The 13,511-nt window shown below is 36.3% G+C and overlaps 2 protein-coding genes across 3 annotated transcripts; one reads left to right on the forward strand and one right to left on the reverse strand.

The window, feature by feature from the left end:
* The first annotated feature begins 6,349 nt into the window (after positions 1-6,349).
* On the forward strand, positions 6,350-9,436 carry LOC107631339 (uncharacterized). Its single transcript, XM_016334764.3, has 7 exons — positions 6,350-6,543; positions 6,662-6,803; positions 6,877-6,959; positions 7,188-7,274; positions 7,521-7,669; positions 8,184-8,315; positions 9,120-9,436. Exons 2-7 carry the CDS (start codon positions 6,665-6,667, stop codon positions 9,307-9,309), a joined length of 780 nt encoding a protein of 259 aa, XP_016190250.2. The 5' UTR covers positions 6,350-6,543; positions 6,662-6,664; the 3' UTR covers positions 9,310-9,436.
* Positions 9,437-9,835: 399 nt separating this feature from the next.
* LOC107631338 (uncharacterized) lies at positions 9,836-13,118 on the reverse strand. 2 transcript variants are annotated; one of them, XM_016334753.3, is made up of 10 exons: positions 12,813-13,118; positions 12,673-12,704; positions 11,741-12,092; positions 11,532-11,565; positions 11,248-11,430; positions 11,066-11,155; positions 10,833-10,898; positions 10,602-10,693; positions 10,357-10,404; positions 9,836-10,269 (listed from the first exon to the last, which is right to left on the reverse strand). In XM_016334753.3, exons 3-10 carry the CDS (start codon positions 12,061-12,063, stop codon positions 10,149-10,151), a joined length of 957 nt encoding a protein of 318 aa, XP_016190239.1. In that variant the 5' UTR covers positions 12,064-12,092; positions 12,673-12,704; positions 12,813-13,118; the 3' UTR covers positions 9,836-10,148. The 2 variants fall into 2 exon arrangements, with proteins under 2 accessions (XP_016190239.1, XP_016190245.1); XM_016334759.3 differs by lacking the exons at positions 12,673-12,704; positions 12,813-13,118 and having other exon boundaries at positions 11,741-12,252.
* Positions 13,119-13,511: the final 393 nt, after the last annotated feature.

A 13,511-nucleotide genomic window follows, 5' to 3' on the forward strand; every position in this document is an offset into this window, starting at 1 on the left:
ATAGTTGAACACTCCAAGTGACAGAGGCAAACCGAGTTGCAGCAGTGAATTTGGTTTTAAATAACAGAAACAAACTGTATAGCAACTTTTCAAATAACATGAGGTTTTACACGTGTTAGCGAAAGAAACGCATAAAAAAATAACCAATGCTAAGAAAGAACACTTACTTCTGCAGACTTGCCAGAAAATCATATTCTCTGATAGTAATTTGTTTGGCCTTTTTTAACAAATCATATAATTATAACCTAATTGAATGACCAACTTCGCATAACAAACATCAAATTCATTCACTTTGATAATATCTGAAATTAAATTAGTTTCAACGTTAAGAGTCAGCAGCTTGAGTGCTAGTGAATGTAGCATGAGGACATGAGAATGGTGAACTCCATTTATAGAAGAAATTGAAGGGGAGATAAGTAGGTTTGTTAGGAGGAAGATGGCATTGGCATGCGCACCTATCTTAAGCTGCTGCTTCTGCTTTCGACCATAACGCTTCCTCTCAATCTAATTGTCTGAACTCGGTTGAGCACTGTCGTTTTTTTTTTGGCCTTTGGGTATGGCTACACTAGAACCGAGACTACTAACTATGTTTGGGCCTAAATTGGACAAAAACTCTATGGAGCAATATTAGCTCGATTGGTAAAAAAAAAACTTGTCTGTTTTATCATTTATGCATAATTCTAAAATTCAGATCGGATACTAGTCAGACAAGTTCAATTGCGAACTGAATACTAATACAGTTTCGGTTTGCCATTTCAAATCGTCAAATTCAAAATTATTTGCAAATTGCTAAAGCGGCCGGTCAGATCGAATCGGACCCGGCTGGTTCTCATAGAATGTCGTCGTTTTGTAATTGGGGGAAAATAAGAAAACCAGGTTCTTCAATATCTCATTTTCTCGAGCCATTCTCAGTCTCCCAACTCTCATTCTCCAAAGAAAGGTTACAGTTATGAAAGATTTCATGCCGATTAGTCTCTGAAATGTAGTTTATAAGATCATCACGAAGGTCCTTGTTAATAGGTTCCGTCCTCATCTTGTGGAGATTGTTGGCCCGCTTTAAGGAGGATTTATTACGAGACGAGAAACTCATGACAACATCATTATTGCTCAAGAAGTCCTCCACTTTATGAAGAAGACTAAATCAAAGAAAGGCACACTGACCTTTAAGATTGATCTAGAGAAAGCTTATGACAGAGTTGACTGGAGGTTTTTAGCTCATACCCTTAAGAGCTTTGGTTTTTCCAGTCTTACAATTAATTTGATTATGAATTGTGTCACTGCTTCCACCTTATCTATTCTTTGGAATGAGAATCGTCTGAATGGCTTTACTCCTAGTCGGAGTCTTAGACAAAGAGATCCTATGTCACCCTATCTTTTTGTATTGTGTATGGAGAGATTGACATGTTTTATTAGTCATCAGGTTGATTTGGACTTGTGAGAGCCGGTTGCTATTTCTAGAGGGGGACCAAGAATATCTCACTTAATGTTTGCGGATGACTTGCTTCTATTCTGTAAAGCTACAAAGAGACAAGTGCAAAATGTGATGTTGGTTTTAGAGACTTTTTGCAAAGCATCTGGGATGAAGATTAATGTGAAGAAGTCTAAAGCGCTTTGCTCCAAGAAAGTCCTGCAACAAGGAAAGAGATTTTCATTGGGGTATCCTCTATCAGATTTGTCCAAGACTTGTGCAAAGTATATTGGAGTTACCCTTGGCCATTCTAGGGTGACCCGTTCAGCTTTCAGTGGTGTCCTGGATAAGATTTGGAGTAGACTAGCAAGCTGGAAAGGGAGTTTACTCAATCAGGCTGGTAGACTCTGCTTAGTTAATTCTATTGCAGCCGCTATTCCCACGTACCAGATGCAGGTCTCTATTTTTTCCAAAGGAATCATTAGTAAATTGGAGTCTACAGACCACCCGCTAGCACGATATTGTCCGCTTTGGCACACAAGGCCTCACGGTTTTGCCTTTGACGATAGGGATGATAGCCGAAGCCCCCACACTCACTCGTCAAAACGCGTCATGCTAGGGAGAGGTATCCACACCCTTATAAGGCATGCTTCGTTCCCCTCCCCAACCGATGTGGGACCTTACAATCCACCCCCCTAAGGGAGCCCAGCGCCCTTGCTGGCACAGCGATCCGGGCTCCGGCTCTGATACCATCTGTAACAGTCCAGACCACCCGCTAGCACGATATTGTCCGCTTTGACACACAAGGCCTCACGGTTTTGCCTTTGACGATAGGGATGATAGTCGAAGCCCCCCACACTCACTCGTCAAAACACGTCATGCTAGGGAGATGTATCCACACCCTTATAAGGCATGCTTCGTTCCCCTCCCCAACCGATGTGGGACCTTATATATATGGATGTACTCTCTATGAGATTTTGTAAGTTGTATGGTATCTATAGATGTACGTTATCGAACGAAAGTGCTTTTGGATCGTATTGCGGTTTAAAGTTTTAAACAGGCTCATATTTTAGTATTAAATAGTATAAAAGTCGTCGTAATGTCCGAGCTATCAAAGTCGCGCAGCTGGAAGCGTGAGCTTTGGTAGTTAGGGTGTTACAGAAGGTACTGGTTACTCCAAAAAAATATGGAGGTTTGGGGATTAGAGATCCTTATTGTGTGAATATTGCTCTTCTTGGGAAGCTAGTTTGGATTTTTTTCCAGCAATCAAACAAGTTATGGGTCCAATTATTGGATGCCAAATACCGATCATCTCTATATGACTGTTTTAGTTGTCCTAAGAACAAGGACTCTTCCATTTGGAGGAGTCTTTGCAAGGCTTGGGAAGCGTTGAAGGATGTGCTTGCCTGGTGTATTGGGGATTTGAACCAGAATTTTTGGTTTTCTCGCTAGAGGAGAGAAAGACGATTATCTAATGAGATGGATTATGTTCACATTTCTGATTCGAATCTCCGGATACATGATATTTGGTCAGTTGGTAGGTGGCATTTAGATACTCTTTATTCTTCTTTATCTCAAAATTGAAAGGTAATATTCTCTCTTACAATTCAGATGTGCAAATAGGTCCAGAAGTGGGTTGGTATTGGTTTGGGTCTGCTACCAAAGTCTATGACTCACGCAATCATTACTTGTGGTTGTATAAGCAGCTGTTTGGTTGGGAGGAGCAGGAGAATTGGATTTGGCTTTGACGCCAGCTTGTTCCAGAAAAGCACAAGTTTTTGGCTTGGCTGTGTCTTAAAGAGGCTCTTCCTACTGCAAGTTTTCGCTTCAGAAGAAGGATGTCGTCATCGGATAGGTACCCAAGATGTCTTTCTAGCCCGGAATCGGTTTTACATTGTATTCGAGATTGTCTAAAAGCTCAGCTTGTATGGCATAGGTTGGATATTTCTTGTCATCCTTTGGATTTGAAGAAATGGTTCTTGTATCATAGTAGAGAGCATCCGTTCAAGTTCTTTTCGGGACTTTGGTGGATATGGCGAGTAAGGAATAATGACATCTTTAATCCTCACGAAACTTGGCCTCCGAAAAAAGTGATTTGTCTGGCAATAACTTCAGAGAAGGAGCTTAGGAATATTTTTGAATTACAACGTATGTCCCTTCTCTATACTCTAAATAGTTTTTGGAATCCCCATCCATTGGTACTTTCAAGATTAATTGTGATGCTAGTTATCCTGGTTCCGGTGATAGTGTTGGTTTTGCTTGTGTTATTAGAGATTGTAATGGGAATTGGCAAATGGGGTGTTTGGGAATGATTGAGAGTAATAGTATTCTTCAAGGAAAATTGTTTGCTATTTGGAGAGGATATCTCTTAGCCTGGGATGTGGGTCAACGAGATGTTATTTGTGAGACGGATTGTGTGGAAGCGTTTAATCTTGTTACTAATCACCAAGATGATTTTGGGTTTATTGATCCATTGGTGCTCAAAATAAGAGATATCATGCATTGGAATTGGCGTGTTGACTTTTGTTTGATTATGAGAGATGCAAACTCAGTGGTAGACACTATGGCAAAGATGGCGATGAAGTTACAACTTTCTCATGTGGAGCTTCCTTCATCTTGGGAGGAGTTTAAGAGTAGTCTTAAACGGGACTGTCCCTCTATTTAAGCAGTTCCTTTGTTTTGTTTTTCTTTGTTTAGTTTATTTAAGTCATAAAAAAAGCAAGGTTACAGTGGTCTCCCCCACCGCCGCAAGGAGTGTGTCGCCGTTCGTTGCATTCAAGGACCACCGTGTCTTCATCCGATCGTCCGCGCTTCTTCGTCATTCAACAATTAGTGCGTCACTGCGTCTTCCTCGAGCTCGCTGTCAGTGGTCTTCATCTTCCTCGAGCTTGCCGTCAGTGGTCTTCGTCTTCCTCGATGCCGTTTTGCAATTCCATTTAAAGAAAAAGAAGAATAAATTACCATTTGTACCAATAAAAGATACAGATGCTGACAAATGTATCCATATAAGAATAAAACGACAATTATAACCACGGAAGATGGCTTCCATGTGCCAAGAGTACCCGGATGATGGTTACAAAATTGGTCCATTAGGGTATTCTTGGCACACGAAAGCTATCTTCCGTGGGTACAATTGTCGTTTTATTCTTATATGGATACATTTGACAGCGTTTGTATCTTTCATGGATACAAATGGTAATTTCTTCGAAAAAGAAAAAGGGTTTATGAAAGGTTCTCACGCTCTATCTTGAAAGCTTCTGAAAACCTTAGCCTCCATCGCGCCGCCATCTGTCTCACTGTCGCCGACCTTCGCGCTCAAGATCGCCACCAGGTTCGTCGTGGTCGTTCTCCAATCTTCCTGATTCGTCGTGCTTGAAGGCCCTCCCCTCGTTCGCCAGCGTTTGCGTCTCCAGTCCTGTTCCACAGCTCTTTGCTCATCGTCCGTCATCGTGTTCATCGCTAGCTCGCGGTCGTCCGACGCGTTCAACTGCTTTCCCTCAAATTTCTGCTCCCTGCCCTCGCTGAAGGTAATTGCTCGAATGTTCGGTACTCATTGCTTGATGATAAATTGATAACTCTGTTACTACTTAGTACTTAATGATAAACTGATAAATGATAACTCTATTACTGCTTGATGATAAATTGATAACTTTGTTATTGATTTATTGTTGTTTTTTTTTTTTGTTAAACTTTGTGCTGAAAAGTGAAAATATTGCTAATCTTTCTTAAATTTTGTGTTGAAAAGTTATTGTGCTGACCTTGTTAAAATTGAATTGAAAATCTTATTAATCTTTATTGAAACATGTTAATTTTTGTGATCGCTTTGTTAAAGGTGTTGAAAATTGTGTTAAAGCTTATTTTATGATAACATAAATTGAGTTTTGTTAGTCTGTAGATAATCAAAAGATAGATGTTAATAACTTACGGTTATGCTTATAGTTTCTTCAGAATTGGTTCCACAATACTTGCCATTCATGATGCAAGTGATGTATCCATGGAAGCTGCGAAGGTTTTCAAATATTCTAAAAGAGAATGTGGTGCAAGTGTGTTCTTTGGATTCTTTGCACTTTCTTGGCTCATATTGCGGCTAATCATCTTTTTCTTTTGCGTTATTAGAACAAGGTTGATCTTTTTTATGTTTGTTTGAAGAGAAAATGGAAAGAAAGAAAATGGAGGAAAGAAAAGAAGAAGGAAAATGATCATTTTTCATTGTTTGGTTATGAAGAGAAATTGGAGAAGAAAAAAAAGGGAGGGAAAACTTATTTTCTCTCACAACTTCCAATATTACCCCTTTACTTTTTTCAATGTATTTTATAATACAAGGATAAAATTGTCTTTTTATAACATTTCTTTCCTTCTTATTTTCCTTTCATCCAAACACATCTAAGGAAAATAAAAATTCACTCAATTTCTTTTCTTTCTTTTCTTTTCTTTCTATTTCTTTCCTTTCTATTTCTTTCCTTCCAACCAAACATAGAGTGATTTGTTAAACTTCATTTTAGCTTTGGAGGCACTTTTTAATCCTCGTATGTTTGTTTGGTTGTTCTCGCCTTCTCGGCATTTAAAATTTTGAGGAATGCTAGAGGCAGTAACTTTTGAGATTTATAGTTATTAAATTGTTATCAATGAGATTTTTAATGGTGTGAGATTAGTGTGAGATTTCATCCAATAACTCACTCTTTTTTACTAGTTACATGCTGACCAGAATTTGATAAAGTTGTTGGTCTCCTAGACTTTTTCAAAAATTTTATCATTAATTTAATTGATCACTTAAATTTGAATGACGTTCTAAGATTTATATTAGAATATAATTATGTTTTAGGGCGTTTATTTATATTTTATTTATTATTTTATTATAAAATAATTATTTTAATTGAAGTACAATTAAACCAACAAATTAGTAAATTAATTATTAAAAGGGTTTGATGATCGGTTTAATTTTAAGAACCGGTTTTATGAAAGTTTTGGATTAGGCGACACAAAACGGTATCCCCCGGTGCCGTTTAACACGTGGTTTTGAAAAGCAACCAAGGTAACAGAGCTGACACGCTAGATCTTAGTGTAGATCCATCGGAACGAAACTAAGACCTTCGTTCCGCCATCTCCCCCTCATCGGAACTGCCGTCCGCCGCCGGGTAACTCAACTAGTACCTTTGCCCCTTTCTATTCTCTCTCTTTTCTTTCTCTTACTAGAATTTCTCTCTCTCTCTCTCTCTCTGGTGTTTTCATTTCTCTTCTTCCTCACTCTCTCAGGCAATGGAAGAATTGTACCAGTGGAAGGAACAGCTTCTCCACTTGTGGAGCCTAGCCGAAGAGCAACTCCGTCAGGTTCCCCCAGTTCAGCTCTACGCTGCCGCCGCCGTCCTCGTTTTCACCACCCTGCTGCTCCTATCATGTCAGCCTCCCCTTATTCTCGTACATTTTTTGTTTTTGTGATTGGTTTTGATGATGGATTTTGTTGCTTGCAGTGCGGTTGTTGAAGCGTGCCAAGTCCAACACCATTGTATTGACTGGCCTAAGTGGCGCTGGCAAAACTGTTCTCTTCTATCAGGTAACAATCCCAAATTCCCAATTCACATGTTCTTTGGTTCATAGTTCAATTCATATCATGTAGTTTCTTAATTGTTGCCATTCTAGTTTGCTTTGCTAAATGAATTGTTGCTATTGTCTTGAACAAAAAGAATATTCATGGTTAGATAGTGAAACACTCTTGAGCAATGTTGTTACATTATCAGGTGCTAATATAATGTTATTGATGTACTTCTTCTGACTCTATCAGCTTAGGGATGGCTCTATCCATGGGGGGACTGTTACGTCAATGGAACCTAATGAGGAGACTTTTGTTCTTCATTCTGAAACAACAGAGGTAAGACACTGGGCTTTTGCTCTTTAATACATGTACATGAATAAATAGAATTAAACATGATTTTGGATGTGTATTTCGTTGTGCTTCCCATTCTGTATGAAAATGCCTTAGTTATTCTTCAAACCACAAGCCTTGGATGAGTAGTCAGGTTATTTGAAATTATGTCTATTTTATTTTTGATATGCTTGTTTGTTGATTGTGGAATTAAACATACTAGAACTGATCTTGTCTCTTGTTTCTTTATAGAAGCGGAAGACAAAACCCGTTCATGTTGTCGACGTCCCGGGACATTCTCGTCTTCGCCCCAAATTGGATGAATATTTGCCTCAGGCTGCTGGCATAGTTTTTGTTGTTGATGCTTTGGACTTCTTACCAAACTGCCGTTCTGCTTCAGAGTAATTCCTTTTGCACTGAGTACATATTTCTTAGGGTAAACCACCAAAAATACACCTGAATTATCTTAACATTGACAAAAATGTTCCTAAATTTTGTTATTGACAAAAATCCTCTCAAATAATTTAAAAACATGCCAAAAATGTCCAATTGTGATAAAAAACCTACTCCATTAATGGAAAAAATGTGACGTGGCTAACGGAGCATTCAACGTGGGAAGTGACACTCTAACATTTTCCGTTTGTCACATCGCTCTTTTCTGTTAACGTAGAATGTTTCAGTACATAGATGTGCATTTTTGTCACGTTTTTAAATAATTTGAGGATACTTTTGTCAATAACAAATTTCGGAGGCATTTTTGTCATTGACAAAATAATTTGAGTGCGTTTTTGGTGGTTTACCCTATTTCTAATGAGCTTGTAGCAAGCATTAGGCATGTGGCATCAAGCATTAAATAACTTAGTGATCATTTATCATATCTTGATGAAGTAGTTCCTAATTCACTTTCCTTCACAGGTATCTATATGATATTTTGACAAAGGGAAGTGTTGTGAAGAAGAAGATTCCATTGCTTATTCTCTGCAACAAAACAGACAAGGTCACTGCTCATACGAAGGAGTTTATCAGCAGGCAGATGGAGAAGGAAATGTATGGCCTCCACATTCAATCTTTTATATGCTATGCTTTGATTTGTTCATTGATTACTGTATAAGTGCATATTGTTGGAGGATTATGTGAGGCTGCCAGCTGTTGTGCAATGATAAAGTTGTTACCTCATGAACAGTGATCACAGGTTCTGGCTGGTCATCTAAATGCCATCTCTGTTCAGGGGAAAAGGTTGTTGACATCTGGCCATCCCCGCTCCCCTGAGCTCACATGACTTGTAGCCTAGAGCATAGAGTTTAACTTCAGTTGACTTATTATAATTTATATGTTTAATAGTTCAATATGCGATTACAAATTGTCAATCAATTATCAAAGTCATAGGAATATTCTAAACAAACATATACATAGATAGGAATAACATTGTTCTATGTAGTGAATGTTGGGTTAGGGCTTAGAGATAAGAATGTTGTGGTGGATGAGAGGACATCTGGAGAGAGGTTAGACAGGATTAATGTCTTAAGGAAAGAGAGTTAATAACACCGAGTGAAGAAAAGATGTTTGGTAATAGAAACTCCAATATAGTGCTTGTGCTTTTTGTTGTGAGAAGTTCCAGTGACCTAGTGTGAAAAGTATATCAGATGGAAGATGTCTCAAATAGCAAGGGTCAAAGCCTTAGAGGAGAATACAAATTGAAATTTAAAAAACAATCATTAAGACACCTGATTCTAAATGGATTTATTGAAGCTGACCTTATGGTGTTGTTTGATATCCATTTAATTATAAGAGCTTTTTTGTTTCTCCCTTTTTTTGTCAAAATTGTTGATGATGACACTAATTATTTTACAGTGACAAATTACGGGCATCAAGAAGTGCAATATCGGCAGCGGACATTAAAAATGAGTTCACCCTTGGGGTGCCTGGAGAACCATTTTCTTTTACCCAATGTTACAACAAAGTTACAACTGCAGATGCTTCTGGTTTAACTGGAGAGATATCTCAGTTGGAACAATTTATCAGAGAATATGTAAAGCCATAGCTTGATCTTATGTATGGAAAATTATAGATCATGTTGGGATCGGCAAGGTGATTAGATAGTTGAAATCGTATGATTGAACTGTATTTTGATTAAATGAGTTGCATAGTTACTTGGATTTATTACTTAAGGACACATTTCCAATTGATCATTTAGAGTTTGTTTAGGTGTCACTAAGTTAGAAAAAAATGTAATGAAAAAAGAATTTTTAATTTTTTAATATGTTTACCAAAATTTTAGTAGTAAAAAAATATATATATTAAAAAAATAAAAAATATTTTTTAGAAGTTATAATTTATATTTTTTAAAAGTTTTTGTAATTTTTGGATATTGAATCTAATTGAAGGATTTTATTGTACAACTAGGAAGATGATTGAAAATGTTTAAATTATAGGAAATTAATTGAAAATTAAGTGTAATTGATGTTTAGTTTTCGTCTCCACTGAATAATTTTTGTTGTGTAAAGGCAAGTAAACTTCTAGATAGAACTTGTTTACATCATGGCTGACAATTTTTTTTTAAGGCATAGTTTGTTCTTCAAAGTTTTGATATATATTACTGTATTAAAATTCAACTCATCATTCCAGAACAGTGTTGCTCAGACTCAAATCGTACTCATATACAGTTAGTTTTGAAATAGAAAAACAATTTACACTAATTTTGAAATATAAATTTTCGTCCCTTATCTAAAAAAATGGAACAATCTACTAAAATTTGCTATTCTTTTTGGTGTATCGTATGGTATTGCCTAAACCTAATCCTTAGAATGCATTTCTGGAAGAGGAAAAAAGGGTAGGCCAAGACCAATGGTTGATTAACATTGTGGATTAATCATTAATGTTCTACCAGGGAACAAAACGGCAGGACCCAGGAAACGATCTTGATAACCAATAATGCTTCAGCCTCACTAGTATGGAAAATATGCCGTAGCATGGAATATGCATTAGAGCCACGGCTAGGTACCTGAAAAGTCCAAGAGGACAGGACAAGAGATTAATAATATTGTATAATTGTATTCATTACACAACATATTTTTCATTCACAACATACCACAAGGGTGCAAATGAGGATGACAAGTCAAGAAAAGGATAAGGCCACCTGTAACAATTAAGGGTGTCAAACTAAACATATCCAAATTTTTCTTAATCAATTAATTTAAACTTTTGCCTAAAATGATATTTTTTTTAAAAGAAATTAATCAATTATAATAAATGTGGCATTTTAATTGATATTCCGAAAAATTTCTCAAGATGTTATGTATGTATAATCAAAACAATGGATAAGTATGCTTTTACCACACTGAAACACAAGCATGGAGGATCCACTGAAAAATCACAAATATGCACGTCCACAGCATAAAATATGCAAATCGAAACTTTGGAAATCTCTGCATGTTTAAGAATAAGTATTTGTGAGTTTAACAATTTGAACACGTTACATGTCCAAAAACAATAATTATAATGAAATTGACAAAATTAATAAGAAAAAAATGCAAACATTTATAAAATACTAAAATCCAAACTCACCATGCAATTCAGTGTTGTGTCACCCAGCAGGAAAACAACGTTAATGGAGTGCATGAAAAACATAAACTGCAAGGTAGTAAAAAGTGCAAATGTTTTCAGATGAAAAAACACACAACTATTGTAGTCTTTGGCTGTGCAATGCAATGCGAATTGTTAGAGAATATAAATATTCACGTGCCTTCTCCTATCAATTTAAGCTTTTGAAGAAGTGGCTTCATGACACCCATACTTACAATATCGAGATTGTAGTCTTTGGCTGTCAGCAACGGATAGAGGATAAGCCAGAACACAGTGTCAGTGAGCATTACAGCACCTGCACAAATCTATATATTCAACAGATAATGAAAAATTAAGTTAAAAGCCTTCTAAGTTTGATGAAAAATGAAAAAATGTATTCCAAGATTTTATCAGTCACCTGAAAAATTATTTGGAAAATGTAACCCCATGCACCGGCAATTTCGCGAGCATGGGGATGCTGATGAACATTTGGACTCTTGGGAATGCCTTGCTCTGCATCCAAATAAGCATGATTCACTGTGCTACCTTCAATTTTATTTTGTTTATAATAACATCCATAAAAGGAGAAACATGATCCAACCTGAATGTGAAATTGAGAGCAAACATGTTGAGTTTTGTCCTACAATTCATACTAAAATAATAATATATATATAACAAAGATTTGGACATTTGAATTGTTACCCCAAAGTAAATGATGACCAAAACAAAGGTCCATCTGTTCAGCAGAAGAAAAGAAAACACAATAATATAATCAGAACACTTGCAAAAAAAAAAAGGAACAAATAAAAGTAAGGGTCATTAGATAGCTTCTAATCATCTTCTTAACTACTTAATGAATTAATAAAATCTTTGGTCATTTTGTAATTAGGAGAATGGTTACCGAAGCTTACTGAGTGTAGAAGTAAAAAATTTCAGCTCCATCGGCCGCAACATTGGCGATGATCAAAGCCAAAAGCACAAGAAATGAAATGATTCTGTAACTTAGCAGCCAAGAAGGATCAATTCCAAAAAGACATGTATTCCATGCTTCATCTTCATAAACCAATGAAGCCGGTTCTGGCCGGTCATCTGTGCTCTCTGGCTCCGATTGATCGAATCCTTCGTATCTCCATAGTAGATAAGATGCTAAAGCCATAGAGGAGAAAATCCATAGTACACACAAAAAGAACCTCCAATTCAACCAATAACTTGATACAGTAGTATCTGCACTCATGGTTGGTTGCCAAGTATGGCCTTCAGATCCTGCCATGAAACTCATGAGTAATGGATACTAGCTCGGTTCGCAACGAAGTATATATGTGCTTGGAATCTTGGTGCTATTTTTTCTTAAGGCTCTATGAACAATGGTGGCAGCTTCATGCATTAGGCCACCATTTTTATTGAAAAATTCTCAATCTACTCAACTCTCACAGCATGATAAAATAAAAAACTTAGCAAAATTCTGAAGAGATATATCAGAAAAACCAAAATCCCAAACGAATCAAGCATGGTATGATATGAATTCCCTTATGCATTTAAAAATTATGCATAAAGAAAGTTCAAGGCGAAAGGGCCATGCCATGATTGTGTGAAGTAAAATAGATGGCTAAGAAAAGTATCAAAATCCAATCAGCTAAAAGAATGCATTTTTTTTCAAACTAGCAAATAATAAAAAAAAAGAATCCATTTTTTCAAACATAAATCGGCTAAATAACTAAAACAATACAACTCTCAAAAGCTGAAGCAGAATTATGATGTGATAATTGTTGCTCTTCTAGAATATATAAACTAAGGTGCAGCATAAAGGGAACCAAAAATAAGAAGAATTAATCAAAAATTAAACCTGGATTCCTTGCTTGTGACGAGGTGTTTCACCTAAAAGACCCATAAATAAAGTTCAATACTTGATCAAAAATGAAAGGGAGAAAAAAGAAAATTGGATGATTCTTAATGAAGTGGAAGAAAAGTGACAGTAGCACTCACTATTGATAAGTAAAATTCAGAAGGAAGAAGAAGATGCTTTGCTTTGCTTTTTTCCTTTTAATGGATTATGTGAACATGAAGGGGAGAGAGGGAGGGAGAGGAATCGGGTTTTGTGAACCATACAATTCCACAAAACCCCTAACACAAGGAATTTGCAAATGGGAAAAAAGGGTATATGCCGTTTGTGAATTGTTACATTACTGGGATTACAGAAGAAGAGAAGAATATGAATCATCTTCGCTATTATAATTGTAACCAAGAGAAAGACACAAACAAAGAACACGTTTTGTCTTAATCTAGCCACCATAACTTGCATTTCATACCTTTTTATTTCCTTAAACACAAAGTCAGTTCATGTTTTTCAACTTTCAGTTCCCACGTCACAGTCAACGTCACGTGTCAAATTCTTGCATTTATGAATAAAATGTCTACTTTGATAAATTTAAGTATTCTTGAAGTAGATCATTTTAATAGAATGCGTGTTAGATATAAGCTTTTAAAATTTTATGTATTAAATATATTGGAAAACCATTTTTTTCCACTATATTTATGAATAAAAAGTTGAATGAGAAGTTTCCTTATTTTGGTACTATTTTATTCCCTTGTTTATTTGGATCCAATTTAGTACAAAAGATAGAGACACTTTTTTTTTTTTCTTTTTTTCGGTAATTACCTGATAAACCATAAATATGCTGTCAC

The sequence above is a fragment of the Arachis ipaensis genome, chromosome B3 (assembly GCF_059453495.1).
Source record: "Arachis ipaensis isolate K30076 ecotype BB chromosome B3, ASM5945349v1, whole genome shotgun sequence".
Lineage (NCBI taxonomy): Eukaryota > Viridiplantae > Streptophyta > Magnoliopsida > Fabales > Fabaceae > Arachis > Arachis ipaensis.

Bases quoted from the DNA above. Each gene is read 5' to 3' on its own strand.
- LOC107631339 (XM_016334764.3), top strand. From the start codon at position 6,665: ATGGAAGAATTGTACCAGTGGAAGGAACAGCTTCTCCACTTGTGGAGC. The intron at 7,275-7,520 runs GTAAGACACTGG...GTTTCTTTATAG, and splicing joins TTCATTCTGAAACAACAGAG to AAGCGGAAGACAAAACCCGT. The intron at 8,316-9,119 runs GTATGGCCTCCA...ATTATTTTACAG, and splicing joins AGGCAGATGGAGAAGGAAAT to TGACAAATTACGGGCATCAA.
- LOC107631338 (XM_016334759.3), bottom strand. From the start codon at position 12,108: ATGAGTTTCATGGCAGGATCTGAAGGCCATACTTGGCAACCAACCATG. The intron at 11,431-11,531 runs GTAACAATTCAA...TTTCACATTCAG, and splicing joins TGGTCATCATTTACTTTGGG to GTTGGATCATGTTTCTCCTT. The intron at 10,270-10,356 runs GTATGTTGTGAA...TGGACTTTTCAG, and splicing joins TCCTCATTTGCACCCTTGTG to GTACCTAGCCGTGGCTCTAA.